Here is a 25,556-nt window from a genome sequence, read left to right as displayed (position 1 = left end):
CGCATGGTTACTTCGATGGAGTTAGCTTCCTTCCTCAAAAGTGGTACAAGGAGGTAAACACTTTATACAAATTAATTAAATATGTATAAAAGGTATAGCATACTTATGAAATATATCTCGCAATAGATATCGAACATAACACCGGAATTTTGTAATAACTCAGAAATATATACGTAATGATGAAATATACATGTAACTTTATACAAATATATCTCGCAATAGATATCGAATATATGTAACTTTACACAAATTACTATTGGTACACTGTATATGTAATTATGAGATATAAATCTAATTACTTTAATTAACTATATATATAAGGTATACGTAAAGTTATGAAATATATCTCGCAATAGATATCGTTGACAAATACAACATAGTTTAAACTAAAATATTTCTAACGTATGCATAACTACTATCATCAAATATATACGTATAATTATGACAAATAAATCTAACTACTTTACTTAACTATATATATATAAGGTATACGTAAACTTATGAAATATATCTCGCAATAGATATCTTATATAAACACCGGGATTTTGTAATAACTCAGAAACATATACGATATATAAGAAAAGTATGAAATATACGTGTTTTCTACGTGTACCTTAGAAAAAATATATCTAAATACTTTATGCAAATTAATTAACTATGAAATATATCTCGCAATAGATATCAAATATAACACCAGAATTTTGTAACAATTTTATAAACTAATAACTAATATATTCCTACTGATGAAATATTTATAGGTTTTTGATTACTTTTTGTATCATTGACAAATACAACATAGTTTAAACTAAAACATGTCTGAACTACTATTATCAAATATACGTATAATTATGAGAAATATAAATAAAATGCATATATAGACGTAATGACAAAATATATCTTATATATACATGTATGTAATTTAGAAAAAATAAATCTAAGTACTTTAAATAAATTAATTAACTATATATATATAAGGTATACGTATACTAATGACGAAATGACAAAATATATCTTATATTTATCACAGAATTAGATTTTATGTCGGTGCTAAATTGTTTAATGAATATTGCCTGCCTATACCACAAGTTCTGTGTGTCCATCTCTCACACGTGCTGCAGCAAATGGCTTCTTGACGAGGCCGCACAATCTTCTGACACTTTTAGTTTAAACATATTTTATTGACATATAATAATGACAAAGGGATTAGTCAGCAAGTTTTTCCAACTTATAGACGACTTCTCCCATAATAATAACAAAATAATTAACAATAACATAGTCACATGATGGCATATACAAATATTCAGAAATTCGATAAAGAAACGAAAATATATATATATATATATAGTAATAATAATAAAAAACACAAACCAGAAATTCACACTAGCGCTTTCAACATGCTTTGAGAGCAAGCTCTTCAGGTGTAATGAATGAAGAAATGACAAACTAATAAATAATATATAATGGAGCATTTTGGATTAAGTTTTTTTTATTATAGGAAAATAGTATGAAAAGAAGGGGAGAGGGGAGTGGGGGTGGGGGGTGGGGGTGGGGGGTTAGGAAGTGATGATTAGTCGAATCTTCCCGACCTTCTCAAGAAGTTTTGCACAACTTTGGCGATTTTTATATTGTCAGTTGAGGAGATATTCGTGTCACCATTGCAAAGTATATTTACATTAACAGGACCGTACCAGGTTAAATCAGCAATAAGAGTTCCTCTTAAGTTGTTGTATAGGGGACAGTGTGCTGGACCAGCAGTAGGAATTACCTCCCTTGGTATAGCCTACGTCAGTACGTGATATTTAGTAGTTGTTTGTCATGAGTTATCCCCCGTAGTGTCGCTCTTCGTATTGCAGAAGAACGCCAGAAATTATAAACACGTTTTACAGCGTTACAAGACCGCAGTGCATTTGTAAGTTTTTTGGTATATTTTGCAATGTCAATATGGTATATATTGTTTGACAAATATCACATAAGTAATGTGGATCGACGTTCGATTGTCAAATTTAGACATTAATTCAGTATTGTTCGGTTAAGCGATATGTTAGTATTTTTCGAAACAGTGCAAGTCATTTCGTCCCATTTTATATGTATGGCAAAACAGTGCCTCGCTGATTACATGGAGCCTTTTACTTGTGTAACTAAAATGTAAAATTAATGTGTAGCATTACCTCCCATTGTTTGATTTACCATTAATTGTCATTTTATCGATAAATGCGTATTTTAAGTCTGTTAAGGAAAGTTACAGTCTCCTAGTCATATGATTACAGATGTCAGTATTTAGTGCTGCTGTGATTTATTTGTATACACTGTGTAGTTGTAGTTATATAATAATATAGTATGCCAGTTTGAGTTTATTACAATCTCCACATACATATATCTTCATATATATCCAAGGGTAATAAGTACTTCCCTATGTTTGTAGATTACTATTGATATTAGTGTTGTAACTGCTCACAATGTATTTTACTTAATTGTAGAGCACATGTGCAAGCCTATTTTTTGAAATGCCTTAAATCAGAAGTCAGGCTAGGTGTCACCACAGCGTAAGTTTATATATGCATGTACAAGTATAGATCTATTATAGTGTGCAGTACAGTACCTATATATTGTAATGATTCAATCTATAATTGTTAATCACATGTGTGAATAGTTAAATACTAAATTGTTATAGTGTTTATAATACTATCTATTAGAATGTTGTCTATGAGTTCAGTTCTCAGACATGATAATATGACCATTAACGATGAGGCTAATTGATATCAGAGTTAATATGTCAATAGTTATAGTAACAACAAAGTCTTTGATTGTACAATGTACCTTTAATTTTCAAGTAATTATATTGTTGATTTGTCAATATTATGATACTAGTATTCAGTATTCTAGTCAACAATGTTAGCTATATAGGAAAAACAGTATGTTTAGTATGAAATAGAATATTTGTCACTATGTTAGGACTCATAAGAGTATTTTGTTTCACATTTCAGTTCTTACGGTGTTAACTATGGTTTTAACTATAGTGTTATGTTGAATAAACAAGTTTGACGTCCGTTATCTGTCTGTCATCATTCAGCAAGAGTGAGTGGCGGATCAGTAAGAAGCTGTGACACTGACTATCCTGAAGCCAGTTGAATTAAGGTAAGAGTTTCAGCATGTCTACCGCTGAGAAAACATTAGATGAGCAGCTTACCACAGCTGATAAAAACCTGGACGAGGTTCCTACCCCAGAGAGAAAGCAGAGAGTTAGGACCCTGACACCTAAAGCTGCAGAAAACTATGGTAAACAGGTAGAGAAGTATCAGATGCTTATCAGATCAACCTGGCAAGATGTATATGAGTACATAAACAAAAGAACTGGTTCTTTTGAGGAAACCTTAGAAGTTCTCAATGAGACTAAGAGGAATTTATGCCTGATATATGGGAAATATAGATTGGCATGTAGAGATTTCACCAGTTACCTTCATGCAAATTACACAGATGAAAGTATTCGTCTCGTTTCGATCCACACTCACGAAGATGGCAAGTGTGATGAATTGGTTCAGAGCATCCTAAAGCAGTTGGACTCTAAACAAGAATTACTTGCAGAGAGGGCATCACAGCATTCAAGCAGTCACAGGTCTCACAGGTCTAAATCTAGTCGTACATCTAGTTCTAACTCCGAAGCATTGCGAGTTAGAGCTAAAGCTGAGAAGGCCAAGGCGGCTAAAGAGTTCATGAAGAAAGAAGCCATGCTGCTTAAACAACAAGCTGTGTTGGCCGAACAGGAGGCAGTTTCCAAAGCTAAGTCACAACGTCATCGACAGGAATTGGAAATAGACTTGAATATTGTGAAGGAGGAGAGAGAATGTGCAGAGGCTGAAGCCGAAGCAGTTGTGTATGAAGAGTTAAGCTCCCAGGGAGATAGAAGTGAGTCTGAGAATTTTACCTTACCTAAACGAGTTGAAAGTGCTTATGAGCGTACTAGGAGTTATGTCAACACACATCAAAGTGCTGAAAGCACTGAAGGCACTGAGAGCACTGAGTTGATAGTGGAACCAACCAACAACCCAGTTACAGTCTCACTGCCTGTACCGGTAACTACGACCAAGGATGAAGTTGTACCTTCATTAGTAAACTTCCTCATGCGCAAGGAACTCGCATCCTCAAGACTTATGAATTTCAACGACAAATCCAATTCATACCTTAGCTGGAAAACTACATTTCAGTCAGTCATGAAAGAAGCCTCCATTACACCAGGTGAAGAACTTGATCTTCTTGTGAAATGGCTGGGTCCTGTGTCATCGACATATGCTTCAAGTATAAGGAGTAGTAATGGCAGCAATCCAGCTCTCGGCAAGAAACTTTTATGGGAACGCCTTGACGAAAGGTATGGCAGTGCTGAAGCAGTAGAGGCAGCTTTACAAACAAAATTAGATAGTTTTCCTAAACTTATTGACAAGACCAAGATGTATGAACTTGCAGATGTTCTCACAGAAATCGAAGTATTGAAGGATGATCCTAAATATCACCAGATCTTGTCGCATTATGACTCTCCATTAGGTGTGAGGCCGGTATTGACAAAACTGCCGACACGTGTACAATCTAAGTGGACCGATCGAGCCTTTTCATACAAAAACACGAGACATGTTGCCTTCCCTCCTTTCGTATTTTTTGTAACCTTTATAAAGGAAATGGCCCGACTGATGAATGATCCAAGTTTCGTGTTACAAAACGAAAAGTCGACCAGAGAAGATTCCAGGAATCCTGCGAGAACCAACGTCTACAGACCAATCACAGTGAAGAAAACGGAAGTTAATTCGGGAGAAAAGGAAGTTAATGTCAAATTCTGTGCAGTTCATAACTCCACGACTCATTCCCTCAATGAGTGCAGAGAATTCAGAAGGAAACCTTTGGCGGAGAGGAAACTTTTGTTGAAAGAACATAAGATCTGTTTCAAATGTGGTGAGACTAACTCACACATGGCTAAAGAATGCAAGGCCATCATTAAATGTAAGCAATGTGGAAGCAAACAACACCCTACTGGTTTACATCAAACTAATGAGAGTGAGCGTAAGGATTTTAGCCATTCAGAAATGATTCCTCATGGCGGGGAGCAAGTTCAAAGTGTAACAACGAAGTGTACTGCAGTATGTGGACAAGGAATCGGTGGCAGATCCTGTGCTAAAACTTTACTGGTAAATGTGTTTCCGGCTGAGCAACCAGAAAAGGCCATTACAGTTTACGCAGTGATAGACGACCAAAGTAATAGGACACTGATTAGTCCAGAGCTTCTTGACCAACTAGGAGTGCAGGGCGAGGATTACTGCTACACTATTTCTTCATGTACCGGAACTGCTCAAGCTTCTGGACGCAAGGCTGACGGATTAGTCGTTAGTTCGATTGATGGATTTTCGAGTCACTTACTACCGAGTACTATAGAATGTGATGATATACCACAAGACAGATCTGAGGCAGCTACTCCAGAGGTTGTTCTACATCATAGCCACTTAAAGGAACTGAAAGACCATATTCCTAAGTTCCAATCGGATTGTCACATAGGGCTTCTGATTGGAAGAGATTTACCCGAGGCACATCAAGTTCAAAGGCAGATAGTAGGACCTAGACGAGCGCCATTTGCACAGAAGTTGAGCTTAGGATGGGTAGTTATAGGGGAAGTTTGCTTAGGCAAAGTGCACCCTCCTAGTACTGTCAAGGTAATGAAAACTGCTATAATCAACAGTAGGGGTTCTATATTCCAACCGTGTGACTTCAACCTGTATACTAAAGAGAGTTCGGAGAACGACCACATCTTTGTTAAAACGAAGGATGATGAGAAGGTCAGTCTGTCTGTTGAAGATCGTCAGTTCCTTGATGTAATGAATGAAGAGTGCCATAAAGATACAGAAGGATTTTGGACAGCACCTTTACCTTTTCGATACCCAAAGTCTAGAATGCCCAACAACAGACCTGTTGCATGGAAGAGAGCTATGATCCTGGATGCGTCTCTCAAGAAGAACCCTACAAAGCGAGAGCATTTTGTATCCTTCATGCAAAAGGTCCTTGACTCTAAAGCAGCAGAGGTAGCCCCACCTACAACTGACGAGGTATGGTACTTGCCCATATTCGGGGTGTATCATCCGAAGAAGCCCGATAAGATCAGGGGAGTATTCGATTCGTCTGCGGCTTACGAAGGCATTTCTCTTAATGGAACTCTCCTGTCTGGACCTAACCTTACCAATAGTTTACTGTCAATTCTCCTTCGCTTTAGAAACGATTTGTATGCAGTGACTGCCGATGTGGAACAAATGTTTTACAGGTTTCTCGTGAAGAAAGAACACAGAGATTTCCTGCGTTTCCTATGGTACAGGAACAATGATCCTACTGAGGAACTAATAGAATATCGAATGCGAGCGCATGTATTCGGTAATAGCCCGTCACCAGCTGTTGCCACCTACGCCCTACGTAAAGCGGTTGAGGATGCCGAGAAAGATGTCAAGGATCTAGTTAACCAGGATTTTTATGTCGACGACTGTCTGCTATCTCGTCCTACCGCACAACTAGCAGCTGATGTCGTGAAACGTACCCAGTTGGTGTTGAAGACTAACGGAAACATTCGTTTGCATAAAATAACCTCAAACAACCCTGAGGTGATGAACGCCTTTCATGAAGAAGATCAGTGTCAAACATTGAAATCTTTGAACTTTGACAAGGATGCACTGCCGGTACAGCACAGTTTGGGCATGTCCTGGGACCTAAACACAGACTCTTTCAAGTTCGATATCCAGGTCAATACTAAACCGGAAACCCGTCGGGGCATGCTCTCCACTTTAAACAGCATATTTGACCCGATCGGTTTCCTATCACCAATCACAATCCATGGTCGTATTCTCTTCAGGGAGATTGCTACTGGTACCGGATGGGATGAACCTATACCTACAGAGCAACTGGAAAAGTGGAATGTTTGGACAAGGTCTCTGGAACAACTGAAGGACATCTCCATTCAACGAATGTTCGTTCCTCTTTCCCTCAGCACATCGGACGGGGTAGAACTACATATCTACTCCGACGCCTCGGAGAAGGCGATTGCGACGGTGGCATATGTGGTTACTTTACACGATGGAATATACCATACTGGTTTTGCGGCAGGAAAGTCAAAGATAGCCCCAGTTAGAGGACACACTATACCTAGACTTGAGCTGTGCGCAGCCGTCATGGCAGTTGAACTTGCTGAATTTCTTTGCGAATCTCTCCATATATCTCTACAATCCGTGAGGTACTACAGTGACAGTAAGGTCGTTTTAGGGTATGTTAATAACAAGACACGCAGGTTCTACACATATGTTGCTAATCGCGTGGAAAGGATTTTGCGCAGCTGTCGAGCAGATCAGTGGTCATACGTCAATACTAGAGAAAATCCAGCTGATCTTGCTACTCGTTCTTCCACCAAGCCAGAGGATTTTGCAAACAGCAACTGGCTGCGAGGTCCTGAACAACTCTATAAAAACTTTGCTATAACACCAAGGGAGTTTCCATTAGTAGAGCCAGATGATGACAAGGAGCTGCGACCGGAAGTCACAGTAGCTTCCCGTAAAACTGTTTTAGAAGAAAGCTTCATTGACCGCTTACAAGATTTGTCTAACTGGCGCAAACTAGTGAATGTCATAGTCCTGATTAAGAGAGCTGCTCGTCGCTTCAAGGGAAAACTTACCCCGGACTCTCCGACTGAGAGCACAACACATCTAATCAAGGAATCTACTGCTGTTATCATTAGACTTATTCAAGAGCATGCTTACCATGAAGAAGTTTTGTGTCTAAGGGAAGGAAAACATGTGCCCATGTCAAGTCACATCAGGAATTTGGACCCTTATCTGGATGGTTCTGGTGTCTTGCGTGTAGGGGGACGTCTAGGAAAGAGCGATCTTCCTATCGAGGAAACTAATCCCATAGTTTTACCTAGTAAACATTGTCTGACAAAGCTTTTAGTCCAGCATCATCATAAAGCAGTATATCATCAAGGACGGCTTATCACGGAAGGTTCATTAAGAAACAATGGTTACTGGATAGTAGGTGCTAAAAGGTTGATCACCAGTATCATTAGTAGCTGTGTTACGTGCCGGAAACTTCGAAGGCCCCTGGAACATCAAAAGATGTCTGATCTCCCTAAGGATCGACTTGTTCCAGGGCCTCCGTTCACCTCCGTAGGTGTTGATGCCTTCGGACCTTGGTCCGTAGTCACTAGGAAGACGCGAGGTGGATCAGCAAACTCGAAGCGGTGGGGAATGCTGTTCACGTGTCTGACGACACGTGCCATACACGTGGAGGTAACAGAAGAAATGTCTAGCTCATCATTCATCAACGCTCTGCGACGGTTTGTTGCTATCAGAGGCAACGTGAAAGAAATACGTTCAGACTGTGGGACAAACTTTGTTGGAGCTGTGAACGAGTTACACATTGACAGCGTTAATGTTGGAGATGGACCTACTGCCTCTTATCTCAATGATTCTGGCATCGTGTGGAAATTCAACGCTCCACATTCCTCCCACATGGGTGGAGTGTGGGAGCGAATGATTGGGGTAGTTAGGAGAATACTTGATTCTATGTTAATGGGTGCTGCAGGCAAAAGTCTAACGCATGAGATTTTGGTGACATTCATGGCTGAGGTGTGCGCCATTGTCAACTCTCGACCAGTTGCCTCCATTTCGCATGATCCAAAATCCCCGGAAATCTTAAGCCCAGCTGTTCTTCTGAATCAGAAAGTGAATTACTATGACCCAGTTACAGCATTGAACTTCTCCGAAAGAGACATCTATAAGGGTCATTGGCGCAGAGTCCAGGCCCTCTCTGAAATGTTCTGGAAGAAATGGCGCGAAGGTTACCTTCAAACCCTACAGCCACGTAGGAAGTGGCAGGATGATCAACGAGACCTCAAGGAAGGAGATATTGTGCTTCTCAGAGATAAATCACTACCGCGCAACGATTGGGCGTTAGGAATCATTCAAACTGTGTTTAAAAGTGAATGTGACAATAGGGTTCGCAAAGCTGAAGTTCGCGTCGCAAAGGACAACAGAGTGACTGTGTTAACGCGTCCGATAACAGAAATGGTTCTTCTTCTTGAAAAGTAGACTATGGACTCTGTAAATGAAGAACTGTGTATTCTGGTTGTTTAACATTTATAATTTGTAGTAGAAAATAGTGATATTACTAATATCAGACGGGGAGTGTGCTGGACCAGCAGTAGGAATTACCTCCCTTGGTATAGCCTACGTCAGTACGTGATATTTAGTAGTTGTTTGTCATGAGTTATCCCCCGTAGTGTCGCTCTTCGTATTGCAGAAGAACGCCAGAAATTATAAACACGTTTTACAGCGTTACAAGACCGCAGTGCATTTGTAAGTTTTTTGGTATATTTTGCAATGTCAATATGGTATATATTGTTTGACAAATATCACATAAGTAATGTGGATCGACGTTCGATTGTCAAATTTAGACATTAATTCAGTATTGTTCGGTTAAGCGATATGTTAGTATTTTTCGAAACAGTGCAAGTCATTTCGTCCCATTTTATATGTATGGCAAAACAGTGCCTCGCTGATTACATGGAGCCTTTTACTTGTGTAACTAAAATGTAAAATTAATGTGTAGCATTACCTCCCATTGTTTGATTTACCATTAATTGTCATTTTATCGATAAATGCGTATTTTAAGTCTGTTAAGGAAAGTTACAGTCTCCTAGTCATATGATTACAGATGTCAGTATTTAGTGCTGCTGTGATTTATTTGTATACACTGTGTAGTTGTAGTTATATAATAATATAGTATGCCAGTTTGAGTTTATTACAATCTCCACATACATATATCTTCATATATATCCAAGGGTAATAAGTACTTCCCTATGTTTGTAGATTACTATTGATATTAGTGTTGTAACTGCTCACAATGTATTTTACTTAATTGTAGAGCACATGTGCAAGCCTATTTTTTGAAATGCCTTAAATCAGAAGTCAGGCTAGGTGTCACCACAGCGTAAGTTTATATATGCATGTACAAGTATAGATCTATTATAGTGTGCAGTACAGTACCTATATATTGTAATGATTCAATCTATAATTGTTAATCACATGTGTGAATAGTTAAATACTAAATTGTTATAGTGTTTATAATACTATCTATTAGAATGTTGTCTATGAGTTCAGTTCTCAGACATGATAATATGACCATTAACGATGAGGCTAATTGATATCAGAGTTAATATGTCAATAGTTATAGTAACAACAAAGTCTTTGATTGTACAATGTACCTTTAATTTTCAAGTAATTATATTGTTGATTTGTCAATATTATGATACTAGTATTCAGTATTCTAGTCAACAATGTTAGCTATATAGGAAAAACAGTATGTTTAGTATGAAATAGAATATTTGTCACTATGTTAGGACTCATAAGAGTATTTTGTTTCACATTTCAGTTCTTACGGTGTTAACTATGGTTTTAACTATAGTGTTATGTTGAATAAACAAGTTTGACGTCCGTTATCTGTCTGTCATCATTCAGCAAGAGTGAGTGGCGGATCAGACAGTTAAGGAAAAAATGATGGGAATCTTCACAGGGATGTCCACATTGACAAGCAGGTGAATCAACGAGATTGGCTCTAAAAAGATCATAGCTTAGTGCACTTGCTCGATTTCTTATTCTGTTGTGTAGAATATTTTGTTTTCGAGGACCATAACTGATAAAATGCTTGTCATATATATTGCTTACTGTCATAGGTTTTTTTAGATTAGATTTGAAGGAACTTAAAGTAGGCGAGTTTCTGATAGTGTTATGTAAGTCATTCCAAAGTTTTGAAGTAGAAGGAAAGAAGGAGTTTTTTGATAGTTGTAGACGAAAGTGTTGTTCCCTAAATAAATCTGCATTTCGTAAATTATAAGGAGCTATGTTGCCAATATACATTGGTAGTAGGTCGATAAGAAAAGTAGGTGCCAGATTATTTACTATAGAATAGAATAAGGAAAGTTTCCGAGCATCTCTTCTCTTCGAAAGGGGTAACCAACCGGTTTCCAGATATAAGAACTCTTTTTTTGTGAATATGGGCAGCCCTGTGACTATTCTTCTGACACTTGCGACAGTCGTCAGACATGGTGACCGTAATGAACTTTCTATCGAAATATGCTCCTTATATGACAAGTTCAAGTTCAAGTTCAAGTTCAAATATTTTATTAAAGTGTCACACATCAGATTCACAATATAAATACAGAGTATAAAAAGAGTTAGTGTAAAAACCACTCATAAAACTTAAAGATTCATATCTACACAACATTTAAATCTGACGCCAATTCCACATTGGAATTATGAGACACTATGAGTATTAATAATATTTTTTTTTTAAACAAAAAGATACATGTATATCACAATCAATTACTACTTATATAGGATTTGTCTACGTCGACATAACATATTATAGCAGGTCTTGGCAGTAAAACGTAATAAACTAGAATCACTGAGAAGCGCTGACATTTTATCCGTATTATTCATAGAGTTAAAATTGTCAATAAAATGACAAAACTAATCTTTTTAAGCTGCCGACTGTCATTTCAGTTAAAAATTAAAACTTTTGGAAGTCTTTTCCTAAACCCGTTTTTTTTAGTTCTCTGGGGCTAAATTTCCTGCTTTTCACCTTGTAAACAGATTAAGCCTAACTGTGAATTCACGACTGTATGTTGTGATGCAAGATTATAGGTGTTGTGTAGTTGCTGTGTTGATAACAATCACAATATTAGATGTCAACTGGATTTTTTTTAATTTAACAAAAATTAAGGTTTAATGTCTATTTTTAGTAACAACGGTGAAACACAAGGTATACCTCTCACTAGGTGACATCGTCGGGCCGAGATTCAGTGCAATTTTTGTATGTTGGTGTTATATGGACTATTGACAGTATCAATTAATTTTGTCGAGGGGGCTTCAACCACTACTCCCTAAGGTATAGTTTACAGTGAGGAGGAAACACACTCGTGTGTCTGTGGTCTACAGTGTAGTGAAGGGACAAGTTGATCCTGAATGTATGGCAAGCCAACTTAACATTTATTCAAGGAGCAATGTCGATCTTGTATTTCAGAAAAAATATATCAGATATCTTATATAGCATATACTTATGAGATATCTTATATACTATATAAGATATCTCATATGCTATATCAGATATCTTATATATTACTAGTGTGGTGACACCTGAAGGATGTCACAGAAAGAATGAAGTGTAGTGAGGGGCGATAACTCTGTTTCAGCAGTTTTCATGAAAACCGCTCAAAATCTAAGTTTCGACCAATAAAATGTCTCAGCGTGGTTCCTAAGACAAAAATAATGCCCATGAAGTTGAACTTGCAGTCCCCTAATCCCTCCTTTTACCAAATTTAATGGAAATATAACTATATATATCTAAATTTTGACCAATCAGAAAGCAAGAAATTGGCTGCCATTTTGTTTAAAGCATGAAAGTGAGGCTACGACAGGAACCGTTGTCCCTTGATGTACTTGCATATCAAATTTGGACGATATCTAAATCCAGACCAATCAGAGGTCAGGAAATGGCACTAATTTTGTTTACATGTGAAAGTAACAGTAACAACATCTATCATACATCATCCTTCTATACAGTAACAACCTCTATCATACATCCTCCTACAGTAACAACATCTATCATACAGGCTCCTACTATACAGTAACAACCTCTATCATACATCCTCCCACAGTAACAACCTCTATCATACATCCTCCTACAGTAACAACCTCTATCATACATCCTCCTACAGTAACAACCTCTATCATACATCCTCTCACAGTAACAACCTCTATCATACATCCTCCTACTATACAGTAACAACCTCTATCATACATCCTCTCACAGTAACAACCTCTATCATACATCCTCCTACTAAACAGTAACAACCTCTATCATACATCCTCCTACAGTAACAACCTCTATCATACATCCTCCTACAGTTACAACCTCTATCATACATCCTCCTACAGTAACAACCTCTATCATACATCCTACTAAACAGTAACAACCTCTATCATACATCCTCCTACAGTAACAACCTCTATCATACATCCTCCTACAATAACAGCCTCTATCATACTTCCTCCTACAGTAACAACCTCTATCATACATCCTCCTACTATACAGTAACAACCTCTATCATACATCCTCCTACAATAACAACCTCTATCATACAGGCTCCTCCTCTACACTAACAACCTCTATCATAATCCTCCTACTATACAGTAACAACTTCTATCATACATCCTCCTATTATACTTTCAAAGAACTAGAAAACTCTTTTATTGCTCTCCTATCTATTTCTTTATTTTAGACCAATCACAAGTGAACTATGTCTCTACTCCTTTACCACTTCCTTGGCAACTTATTGATGACGTCATAATGTCTTGTTATTATCACATGACCTCTATTGTCTCCACTTACCACTACCTGTACATCATGTAACACTGTACTATGTAAGCTGTGCCCTGAGGACGGCCTACCTAGTAGGCCGAAACATGTCGGCAACCAGCATTCCTTTTCAATAAACGTTTAGATACCTGGATTCAAGAGTTGGCACTCTTCTTTTTATTTTGTTAGTATATAGATTTGTACACGCTATGAAATAATTACACATACAGTTTACATGTATCTTAAGTTCATTATACACTTATAAAACATAACAAGTTCATAATACACCACCTTACACGTATTATGACATTCTCATGGTAAGCAAATTAGAGTGGGCCTAATTAAGTTGGTGTGTATGTTGATGCATCTATGAGACAACTCTCCTTCCATCTCCTTCCATCTTTAGATGTAATCACAATCAAGAAGAAGACTGAAGTTGAAAAATAAAACTCATTGTAATGATTTGTGTTTTACAGACTCCTGTAATGATTTGTGTTTTACAGACTCCTGTAATGATTTGTGTTTTACAGACTCCTGTAATGATTTGTGTTTTACAGACTCCTGTAATGATTTGTGTTTTACAGACTCCTGTAATGATTTTGTTTTACAGACTCGACCTTTCCATGACGGCAGCTAGCATTTTGAAATGGTGGATAAATAATATGTATGTACCAGGTGACCATGATGTACAACATCTTCTTGTGAATAGAGCTTGCGTCCTTAAATCTACTTTGCGTACTGTGAACAGGGAGACATTCAACTTTGTGAAGGACTTTAATGTGAGTTTCAGTGGAGAAGACGGTGATGACCTGGGAGGTCCAAAAAGGGAGTTTTTTTGGTAAGTTTTTAGAATTGTTAATATTTCAGCAAACAAACTTGCCACATAACCTATATGTATTTGTTCTTTATTTTCCTATCTTATCTTTTCCTGGGAAAATCTCCTTTATATTGGTTGAAATTGTCTGAACTGAAACTTATCATTAACTCTCAATATTGTCAGTAGATGTCCATTGTTGTTCTTTAATTAGCTGCAAAAAGCTAACATGGCCAAAAACTGGTTTCTGAAAGATCAGTTGACATTTAACCCTAGAGCTGCTATCCCCGTAAAATTACGTTTTGCTGGTCGCGTGCTATTCCCGTAAAATTACGTTTTAGTCCCTCCATAGTGGAATTCCCGCCTGAAGTAATCAATTTTGTAAAAAATGATTAAAAATTACATAAAAAACTTACATTTGAAGTAAGGTTAGATTCCTATCTAAGTACGAACCATACAAGAAAACCTAACTCGTAATCACAAGTGAGAAATACGGTCGTTTGTTTGAGAAACATGGTATTTCCCCAAAACGGCGGTATTTTTAGCCCACAAAACGTCACCAAAAGCAGGGATGTGTATTCTAATTAATTACGTAATATCTCCGGGATTTCCGCTCTGAAAATGGCCGACACAGATGTGCAGATTTCCACACGTTTACACAGTATGTTACTCGTTCAGATGTGATTTTCATGCATCGTAAACAATTATCAATGTTCATTTGTTTCAAAATAATATATATATATATTCGTATTATGCTTAAAGCTGCGGAATCCCGCAGAATAACGATTTCTATGATAACTAATTGGATAAGCACGCAGTGATAATGACGTCACTGAAACTGCGGTGTCGACCCGAGGTCTGCACAGTTAGCTTGCATTTTGCGTTGTTCCATAATATCTATCGCGTTTTGAGACTATTAAATGTCTGAAACTCGAACACTAAAGCCTTATGTTGTATTTTATCATGAAAGAGCACGTAAATATGTCAAAGTGAATGTGTTTACTGCATTTATTTATGATCACTCTGTATATTCCTTTGTCGTTTCGAACGTAAACAAACATGGCGGACAGCATTTTATCGGACGACTTGATCAATGTTTTACCGGAATTTCGAGATTTATTTCAGGAAATTTTTAACGACAACGATAGTGATGAGTTTGAGGGATATGAGATGGATGATGTTGAGGAGATTGACCATCCTTTTGACGCCTTCGCAGAAGAAAATTGGAGACGTGGTAGACTAGCAGAGACGTCTACTTTCACTTTCACCGCAGACCCGGGAGTGACCCTGGAACAAAACCAAAGGACTCACCTGGACTACTTCAAAGAGTTTGTTTCGGAAGACATTATTTCAACTATTGTTCAAGAAACCATCAGATATGCAGCTGATTTCCTAGCCAGTCATGGAACGCTTCCAGTCCATTCACGCCTTAGGAAATGGAGTCCAGTTAGCAACAACGAGATGAAGGCATTTCTTTGGATGATCATTGCTATGGGGCTAGTGACGCAGGCGAACATCCAAGATTACTGGTCTTCTGATCCTGTTGTGAGTACTCTATTTTTTGGGACTGTGATGTCTAGGGATCGATTTTTAAGCATCATGAGCTTCCTGCATCACTCGGACAACAACATGGCTCTTCAGAGGGGGCAGGAGAACTATTCTCCACTTCAAAAGCTTGGAAGTCCATATCAGAAGATTCTGGAGAACTTTGAGAGGGTGTATACACCACACCAGGAGTTGGCCATAGATAAGGGCATGATACCTTGGCGAGGGAATTTGCATTTCAGAGTTTATAGTCCAGACAAACCAACAAAATATGGCATAAAGGTGTACATGTTGTGTGACTCGGCAAATGGATATTGCTCAAGGCTAGAGCTGTTTACTGGGAGGGAGTGTCGACCTGTGCCCTCAGAATATGGAGTGACCTATGATTTGCTGATGCGTCTCATTCAACCCAACTTGAACAAAGGATATACACTGTTCACTGACAATTATTTCACCAGTCCTCATTTGTACTATAACTTATACTTGAATGCTACATTAGCATGTGGAACTCTACGCAGTAACAGAAAAGGTGTTCCCAGGATGTTGAGGGAGACTCGTCCAGTTGAAGGGAATACAGTCACGTTCAACAATGGAGTTTTGACCGCTGTTAAGTTTGCTGACAAGAAGGATGTGTACCTTCTTACAACTATTCATGAAGGTATGTTGATTGACACTTGTCAGATGAAATAAAACCTTTTTTTAAGTTATCAGGAAAGTGCTTAAAACAGAAAAAGCAGCATTTTCTTCCAGTTCAAAGAATATATTTATATGAAATTTTTCCCTTAAAGTTTTTTTTTATATGTAGGGTAAAGGATATTTTTTATTGCCTTTTAAATGTATTACCAAATGTATACACATGTACGGATTGACAAAACAAACGTATATATTATTGATGAATATTTGGGTAGGCTTAGCACAGGTTATATTATCTTGAATATATTCATATTTTGAACTTGTTATACATTTATCAATATTACCTGATGCTTATTAACCATTTAATTTTTTTTTACTTTATCAGGTAAAATGGTTCCAACAGGGAAGAGAGACTATTAGGGAAATGTTGTCTGGAAGCCGGATTGCGTGCTGGACTACAATAAATACATGGGGGCCGTCGACAGATGTGACCAAATGGTGACTTATGGATCCTTTCAACGGAAAACTCTGAAGTGGTGGAAGAAGGTAAATTGAAGCAGATTAGAAATTTAACACTTATTTGTAAACTTTTTTTAGATTAATGTATTGATTTCGAGTTCTAGCTTTTATACCTTATATTTTCAAAGTAGAGAACTGGCTATTCTGAAATTCTAGTGTGATCAGTGTTGGAAATTGCTGTACATTAGACACCTTTACAAATGTACATGTATATATATATGCAGTAAATTTATTCTGGTATAATTTGTTCCTAATTTCTTTTCTTTTTTTCGAAGGTGTTCTTCCATACTCTTGGCCTGGCTGTTCTCAATGCCTACCACATCTACAAGCACAGAGAGGATCATCCTGTTCCTCATCGTGTATTTAGGAGGCAGCTTGTAGCTCAGCTTGTTGAAGACTCCGGAGTGACTGGTCCAGAAGCCTCAGGACGATGAAGAGCAGCCCCTGAAGTTCTGCAGCGTCTCAGTGCCAGACATTTCCCTTGCCACCTACCACCAACAGGGAAAAAGGTCCATGCCCAACGTCGGTGTATCGTTTGTGGTCCTGCTGAGGCAGATATCTTCAGGACACAGAACCCTGGTGTGAAGGTGCCAAACAGGACTGGACATGACGCCAATTTTCAATGTAGGCAATGCAAAGTTGCACTGTGTATCACACCATGTTTCGAGCTGTATCATACTGTGTCGGACTATACTTTGGCCTACAGAAGACACCATCATACTGCAGTCAGGAACCTTGGACAGGAGGAGTGATATACATGTATACACTAAACACCCAAACAACAGTGTCAGATATCGATGACATTTGGCCTTGAAAGTAATCCTTTTCATCAGTGCTGCTATTATATATTACATAATGTAGTTATTTAAGAGGCGTAAAGATCTAGTGTTATTCATTTATAGCTATAATGTAAGTGTGAGATTTAACAATTCGCAAGTATGAGAGTGTATCTTTGTACCACAGCATCCTACATCTTGTTACAGAAACAACTTTTTAACATAGATGTATATTTAGAAATAATTATGTTAATTTATGAAGTTATTTAAGAGGTTATATACTGCATGGGGAAATGTCAAGGAATATGACCTAATGTTAAAGGGGCCTTAAGGCCTACTATTAATGTTAAGGTTTCATTTATGGAGGGCCATGTACTTCAGGTTTGTAATCAATTAGCTCCCTTGAATTTGCCATAGATTATCTCCCTTGAATATTTCCAATATTACTTTTAGTGTTTTCAACAACGAAAGAAGTGGCAAATTAAAGTTGTTTGTTGTTTTAATTTCATTCTATATTTGATTTGTTAAATTTTTGTCACTAAACTAAATCCTCAAAGGATGGCAGAATTTCATGAATTTGTCTTTATTTTTTGTTTACATGATTACATTTTGATCAAGTGCTTATTTAAATGGTCAAATCCATTAAAAACATGTTAAAAATCTTAACTGTCACACACTCAGTGTGTTACAGGGATGCATCTGAATAATTTAAAACAATAAAAAAATTGGAGTATAAAAATAAGTTAAATCTCAAACAATTCAGCACTGGCAGGTACCAAGGATGAAACAATGCAGCAGTTCTAGGGTTAAGTGTTGATTACTTTGGAAGGAAACAAACTACAGACTTCAAATTTCGCTAACAAGCTAAGAATAGGATGGACACGAACAATTTCACCTATTAACTTGCATTTTTTGCAGTTCATTGTCAAAGTGAGATCCCCCCAGTGTGTTCCTTTTGAAAATATCCTAAAACGGAGCCCTCGTTGCAAAAAATAAGGCTTTGTTTGTTTTACTGTTATAACATAAAGGTTGATGAACATGTTTTCAAGAGTTCATGAATGGAAAAATGTATATTTGTTGAGGTCGTATCCAACATCTTTCAAGGAGAGGAAGGGAACAAGTTCTTCATACATGACATAGAAAAAATTTCTAAAGGAGAGTTTGAAACAGCCGGAAAATTAATTGGATTTTCATTGCTGCATGGTGGTCCCGGTGTTCCGGTCCTTAATCAGGTAGTATGTGAATATATGACAGACAGAGACATTACAAAATGTCCAGGGATTGACGAGTGTTTCTTTGAGGAGGACGCTCGTCAACATATGAAAAGGTTACTTGTACAATTACTTTTCTTTAAATGACTGAGCACACCTGCTGGGGAGCCGTGGTCAGAGGTTAAGGCTTGGGATTCGTAGTAGTTTGGTGGTGGTGCTATCTTTTGTCGTGGTTCTTGAGCAAGACATATCATTCCCATGCACGCTCATACATTGCACAGTCAATGACTTATATGGGTTGAATACAATGATATATTTTCAAAAGAAGGTAACGAAAATCGAGTTGTGCAAGTCGGTATGAAAAATCATTTAACAAAATCACTCTATTCTTTCAGATAGAAGAGGCAGAAACACAAGAAAAATATGATGTGGCAATAACAGGAAGTATCGAATGGTGTGAGGAGAGGAGGTTATCCGTATACAACTACAAAACCATTGAACAAAAGGACAAGTTGCTCCAACATTTGATAAAGAATGAAATTATTTACAGGTAAAGTTCATCCCTCATAGATCAACATAACATATTAGTCGTGCAGGCTTAAATCATATCAAATCAATATCCAAGTTTAATCAGGGATGTTATTGTCGTCTTCCTCGTAACCGTCAGGAGGGCCTTCCTAAACCATAGTTCGCACTGCCTTGAAAAGTACTTGAATATAGAGTGTGCTTCAAAAGTCCTTAAAATCGATTTTGGGCCTTGAAACTACTTGAATTAAGCAAAAGAGCTTTGAAAAGTACTTTAATTTCACAACATTTACTATTTTGAATGTTTAATGGGTCTGATTTAATGATAAAAAATTTATTTTCCCAAACGTAATGATTCGCTTCGATCCCGATGGTTGAGAATGTCATCCCTCGAAAAGATCCTAAATACCATCTAGTTTAGCACCCCATTTATCGACTGCATTATCCTGATTTCATGAAAAGGACTGAGACCAAAATTAAGTACTTCTGGGTTCAGGCGCCACGAATGAAGTCCCCTAAAAAATGTATGTATTTCAGAAAAAAAATCAAATGCCTCTTTGAGCTTGATTTTTCTTGATGAATTTAATGTGGATTTATAGTATAGATGTCAATTTAGGTTTTGTGATGTAAAATAATAATATTGATCATGCATTTTGTGCTTCAGGATCTTGTGTGAAGAGTCCTGATTTGACCTCGACCCTTGACCCAGATGTATATAACCCACGTTGGTGACACATTTTGACAGCTATCTCCAGAAAATGCCCAACATGCTGTGTTGAAACTTTTATATTTTGCTTCTGAGATGTCGGTCTTGGCCAGGTGAGATGGAAAGTTGCTTATGAGATTTTGGGAATTTATTATGAATTCTAATGTTACAATGAAACATATAGCGAAGCTAATCGTGGTCTTTAAGTCCTAATATGATAGCTATAGGCTCTGAAATCCATGTTTTATTTGACAATTCACATTTTTAGACCGATTCTCTTAAAATTTGACACAATTATTGACAGTTGTATAAGTTATTAGTTAGTAAAGCTATTTTTCAAAATTAGCATGAATTTAACATCAAATTAAATTTCAACATGAAATTTTTATTTTTTTTTTTTTTCAATTTAAATATTTGACATCATCATGTAGGTTTCAGGGACTGTTTGTTAGATTTGAAAATTTAAAATATATTTATTCTCAACATAGATGATCCTGAAGCTGATTGTCTCCCCTGCATTTGCTGGATATACATGTAGCTGACCTCTTCTGTAGTCGGACTTCTGAGCGGACTTGGATGCCTCGCATGATCTTTGAGCTGTACTTCCAGTGGTGATAGGGTTCTCTTCTTCATTTCAGGTTTATACTGTGCTGTATAGTCCTTCTGAGCTCAGTTGATCCAGCTTATGTTTCACTTTCCTCCATCCACACTTCCTCTGCCTATGGCTGGACAGCCTAACAGTACATGTAAAAGTGCTTTGAAGCGGCGGTTATGATATCAATCTGATAACAAAATTAAGAGCATTTTAAAAGAAAATTTTAAATTCTTTAAAAAATAAAGTTAAAATTAAGAATTCGAAGCAAACTATATATAGGTGTATGCGGGAATATCAAAGTTTACAAACCAGTTTAATGAATTGAAAATTAATGTTGGAAAATTGCTCGTTACTCTGGGGCGGACATTTTACAGGCAGTTAGACAATCAGTAAAAGGTACAGCTAGAGAGGTGCTCCTCCCTCTGGGTGAAAGAGCTACAGGTGAGCACATTTTACAGAAGTTAGACGGTTTGTTTGGGAATGTGGTGTCAGATGATCATGAGGTGAGCTGCAGAAGTATTACACAGAAACAACATGAAGATGAGTTTGTGACTGCATATGCATGCAGATTGGAAACACAACTTCAGACAGAAATTGAAAGTGGTTATGTAGACCCAGGGTCTAAAGACACCATGCTTAGGTCTAAAATTTGGACATTGTTGTCTTAGCGGTGGAAAACCTAGACTCGTCATAAATATGAGGCCATTAAATCATTTGATTGGAAAGGTAAAAAGGTGGCTCAACACCATTCTCTACAAATGGACGCTAACGACCAGAAAATAAATCTGCTGGTGTCACAATTAGAAAAAATGAGTGAGCAAATGAAATCCATGGAGGAAAAATGGAGAAGATGAATTCTTACTAGAAAAATAATAACAATCTTTCCAACAATTCACAGGGCAGCTCCAGACCAGTTGGACGGGGACATAGAAACTCAACAGGGGGTCAAGGTCACCACCAATGTCAAGAGAAGGCTAGTAACGAGAAGAATCATGGTAAGAAGACTCAGCCAAAAGAGTAACTCCTACTGTTATAGGACAGACAGGGGGAGTGAACAACATAAGGCCCCACAAAAAGGTTCAGGGAAAATCTTGTAGGTAACGCTAGCCAGGAAAAATCTTGTAGGTAACGCTAGCCAGGAAAAATCGTGTAGGTAACGCTAGCCAGGAAAACTCTTGTAGGTAACACAAGCGAGGCAACCATAGAGATATGTAGTGTGGAAACGAAATGTTTGATTGATACTGGATCTATGGTTATGACCTGTGCGAAACATTTGTTTGATTCTTTGCCTGGTTGTGAATTTCAACTTAGATTTATTACGTGCGAATGGAAGTTCATTACCTTAATTAGGTTATTGTGAACGCTGACATTTTTAGGTCACCTGAGACGAAGTTGCCATGCTGGGATGAAGGACTACCAAGTTTGTTCCAATGGATGACCTTGACCCTCATTCAAGGTCACAGTTTGTTTGTTTGTTTTTCGTCCTATTAACAGCCAGGGTCATTTAAGGGCGTGCCAGGTTTTGGTGGTGGAGGAAAACCGGAGTACTCGGAGAAAAACCACCGGCCAACGGTCAGTACCTGGCATAGACTGCCCCACGTAGGTTTCAAACTCGCAGCCCAGTGGTGGAGGGCTAGTGTTAAAGTGTCGGTACACCTTAACCACTCGGCCACCGCGGCCCCCAAGGTCACAGGGGTCAAATATGCTAAAATATATAAATGACTTCCTTTTAATAACCAAAAGGCCCATAGACCCAATATTAGGTTTGTAGCATGCTAGGATGCAGGGCTTTAAAGTTTGTTGAAATGGATGACCTTGACCTTCATTCAAGGTCACAGGGGTCAAATATGCTAAAATCTTTAAATGATTTCTCTTTGATGATAAAAAAGCCCAGAGACCCAATATTAGGTCTGTAGCATGCTAGGATGAAGGGCTACCAAGTTGTTCAAATAGATGACTTTGACCTTCATTCAAGATCACAGGGGTCACGTATGCTAACATATATCTCAGGTGACCACTTGTTTGTCAAGTGCTTAAGAAATCTATGCATGTTCCTATTATGGTAGTTCCAGATACCGCATACAATAGGCAGGTGCCCATTATCATAGATACAAATGTACTAAATCGTTGGGACCAGGAGGAATTAGGATGCTCAGATGAGGCTCGTGTATGGAGGAAAGCTTTTGCGGGATTAAATCAGTTAGCTAGTATAACAACAACCAACAGGAGTCTCTTTAGTATTGGTCCTGGAGAAAGTATAACAACAGGAGTCCCTTTAGTATTGGTCCTGGAGAAAGTATAAAAACGACCAACAGGAGTCTCTTTAGTATTGGTCCTGGAGAAAGTATAACAACAACCAACAGGAGTCCCTTTAGTGTTGGTCCTGGAGGAAGTCTAACAACGACCAACAGGAGTCCCTTTAGTATTGGTCCTGGAGAAAGTATAACAACGACCAACAGGAGTCCCTTTAGTATTGGTCCTGGAGGAAGTCTAACAACAACCAACAGGAGTCCCTTTAGTATTGGTCCTGGAGAAAGTCTAACAACGACCAACAGGAGTCTCTTTAGTATTGGTCCTGGAGAAAGTATAACAACAACCAACAGGAGTCCCTTTAGTGTTGGTCCTGGAGGAAGTCTAACAACGACCAACAGGAGTCCCTTTAGTGTTGGTCCTGGAGAAAGTCTAACAACGACCAACATGAGTCCCTTTAGTATTGGTCCTGGAGAAAGTCTAACAACGACCAACAGGAGTCCCTTTAGTATTGGTCCTGGAGGAAGTCTAACAACAACCAACAGGAGTCCCTTTAGTGTTGGTCCTGGAGAAAGTATAACAACGACCAACAGGAGTCCCTTTAGTGTTGGTCCTGGAGAAAGTATAACAACAACCAACAGGAGTCCCTTTAGTATTGGTCATGGAGAAAGTATAACAACGACCAACAGGAGTCCCTTTAGTGTTGGTCCAGGAGAAAGTATAACAACGACCAACAGGAGTCCCTTTGGTGTTGGTCCTGGAGAAAGTATAACAACGACCAACAGGAGTCCCTTTAGTGTTGGTCCTGGAGAAAGTATAACAACAACCAACAGGAGTCCCTTTAGTATTGGTCCAGGAGAAAGTATAACAACGACCAACAGGAGTCCCTTTAGTGTTGGTCCTGGAGGAAGTCTAACAACAACCAACAGGAGTCTCTTTAGTGTTGGTCCTGGAGAAAGTATAACAACGACCAACAGGAGTCCCTTTAGTAACAACAACCAACAGGAGTCCCTTTAGTGTTGGTCCTGGAGAAAGTATAACAACAACCAACAGGAGTCCCTTTAGTATTGGTCCTGGAGGAAGTCTAACAACAACCAACAGGAGTCTCTTTAGTGTTGGTCCTGGAGAAAGTATAACAACGACCAACAGGAGTCCCTTTAGTGTTGGTCCTGGAGAAAGTATTACAATGACCAACAGGAGTCCCTTTAGTGTTGGTCCTGGAGAAAGCAGAGTTATTAATTAAGGCCTAGAACGGAAGAAGGGCGAGGTTGATTCTGTTATTGTTGAGGATTGTGGGAGTACGCCTGAGGGATTAGTTGTATGTCCTAGGCTGGTTCAGGTGGCAGGGGGAAATAATTCTAGAATTCCGGTAAGAGTTTGCAATATCACATGTCGCTCAGTCAAAATTAATGCAACATCTGTGCTATGTTCTATTAATGAGGCCAAGGTTATTTCTCACTGGAGTCAACTAAAGGTGAAAGTTCATCTGGGCAGAGCTGTTCAAAACGTGATTATAAAGCTTAATCACTTGATTAGTGAAAATCTCATTTCTCCGTTACGTCAAAACCTGAGTGAATGTATTCCTTAAAATTGTCAGGTAGGAGGAGACCGCCAAGTGTTATAGTTTCATGAAATTTTGTCAAGTTAGTTTTACCAGGAATGATTTTATCAGGATTATAATAGCGTAGTCACCACAACGGGGCCCTGGTGGAAGAGAGATTGAGGAAGATTTCGATGGTGAGACCCTAGGAGTTAATTCAATTTGGAGTCATAAGAGGCTGACCAGTAAGTTCGGGCTAGGACAATGTTTAGGCGAGTGGAAGTCAATATTTTCTATATTTTTGAGGTCAGGGTATTATCAAATTGAAGTTGAGGAAAATGACGAAGAGAAAACTGCAGTTCCATCCATTACCATTTGGACTTTGTAATGCACCCTCAACATTTCAGAGAATCATGGAGATGTGAATGGGTGACACAAATCTAATTGAGAGTTTGATTTTCTTGGATGACATCTTGATATTTTCAAGTATATTTGATGACCATTTGGAGAGGTTAGGTGGTGTATTAAAAAATGAGAGATTGGAGAAACATGGATTTAACTAAATCCTAGCAAGTGTGAATTTTTCAAAACCATGAACTCAATATTTGGGACGTGTCAGGTAGCACTCGAGACTCTAATTTCTAGGAATGGTAGGAATAACAATAATTGATATAATTATACCCCCCACAACGAAGTTAGGGGGTATACTGGAATCAGATTGTCCGTCTGTCTGTAGATACAACAATGTACTGGCTACTCCTCCTAAACTACTGAGGGAATTCCAAAGAAACTTTATGGCAATAACCCTTATATATTGTAGATGTGCGTAATTTATATCATGTTGTAATTTTGTGGTTACCTTGGTAACCAGGTGACTATACTTTATTTTTTGGGTGAGGGGGGATCAAAGTTTGTTCAGTGATCAACTCCTCACATACCTGTGAACTGCTTCAGGAGTGATAGGAACCATGTGTAAATGTGCATGCATGATATTTCTCTACAGAATTTATGGTTTCC

At 38.1% G+C, this 25,556-nt stretch overlaps 2 protein-coding genes and 3 long non-coding RNA genes across 5 annotated transcripts; all 5 read left to right on the top strand.

Moving 5' to 3' along the window:
* The first annotated feature begins 1,745 nt into the window (after positions 1–1,745).
* Positions 1,746–3,046, top strand: LOC117338012. The gene is made up of 2 exons (XR_004534948.1): positions 1,746–1,909; positions 2,478–3,046. It is a non-coding gene; the product is annotated as an uncharacterized LOC117338012 (long non-coding RNA).
* A 103-nt stretch (positions 3,047–3,149) lies between these two features.
* On the top strand, positions 3,150–8,763 carry LOC117337701. The gene is made up of 2 exons (XM_033898798.1): positions 3,150–8,636; positions 8,758–8,763. The coding sequence occupies exons 1-2, from the start codon at positions 3,150–3,152 to the stop codon at positions 8,761–8,763; spliced, it is 5,493 nt and encodes a 1,830-aa protein (XP_033754689.1).
* A 9-nt stretch (positions 8,764–8,772) lies between these two features.
* Positions 8,773–10,502, top strand: LOC117338011. Its single transcript, XR_004534947.1, has 2 exons — positions 8,773–9,365; positions 9,934–10,502. It is a non-coding gene; the product is annotated as an uncharacterized LOC117338011 (long non-coding RNA).
* A 4,796-nt stretch (positions 10,503–15,298) lies between these two features.
* Positions 15,299–16,837, top strand: LOC117337700 (piggyBac transposable element-derived protein 4-like). Its single transcript, XM_033898797.1, has 2 exons — positions 15,299–16,442; positions 16,803–16,837. Exons 1-2 carry the CDS (start codon positions 15,299–15,301, stop codon positions 16,835–16,837), a joined length of 1,179 nt encoding a protein of 392 aa, XP_033754688.1.
* Positions 16,838–16,895: 58 nt separating this feature from the next.
* LOC117338056 lies at positions 16,896–18,284 on the top strand. Its single transcript, XR_004534955.1, has 2 exons — positions 16,896–16,963; positions 17,212–18,284. It is a non-coding gene; the product is annotated as an uncharacterized LOC117338056 (long non-coding RNA).
* The last annotated feature ends 7,272 nt before the right edge of the window (positions 18,285–25,556 follow it).

This window comes from Pecten maximus, chromosome 11 (genome assembly GCF_902652985.1).
Source record: "Pecten maximus chromosome 11, xPecMax1.1, whole genome shotgun sequence".
Lineage (NCBI taxonomy): Eukaryota > Metazoa > Mollusca > Bivalvia > Pectinida > Pectinidae > Pecten > Pecten maximus.
Note: the sequence above shows the minus strand (reverse complement) of the source record. Positions and strands in the feature narration are given on the sequence as shown.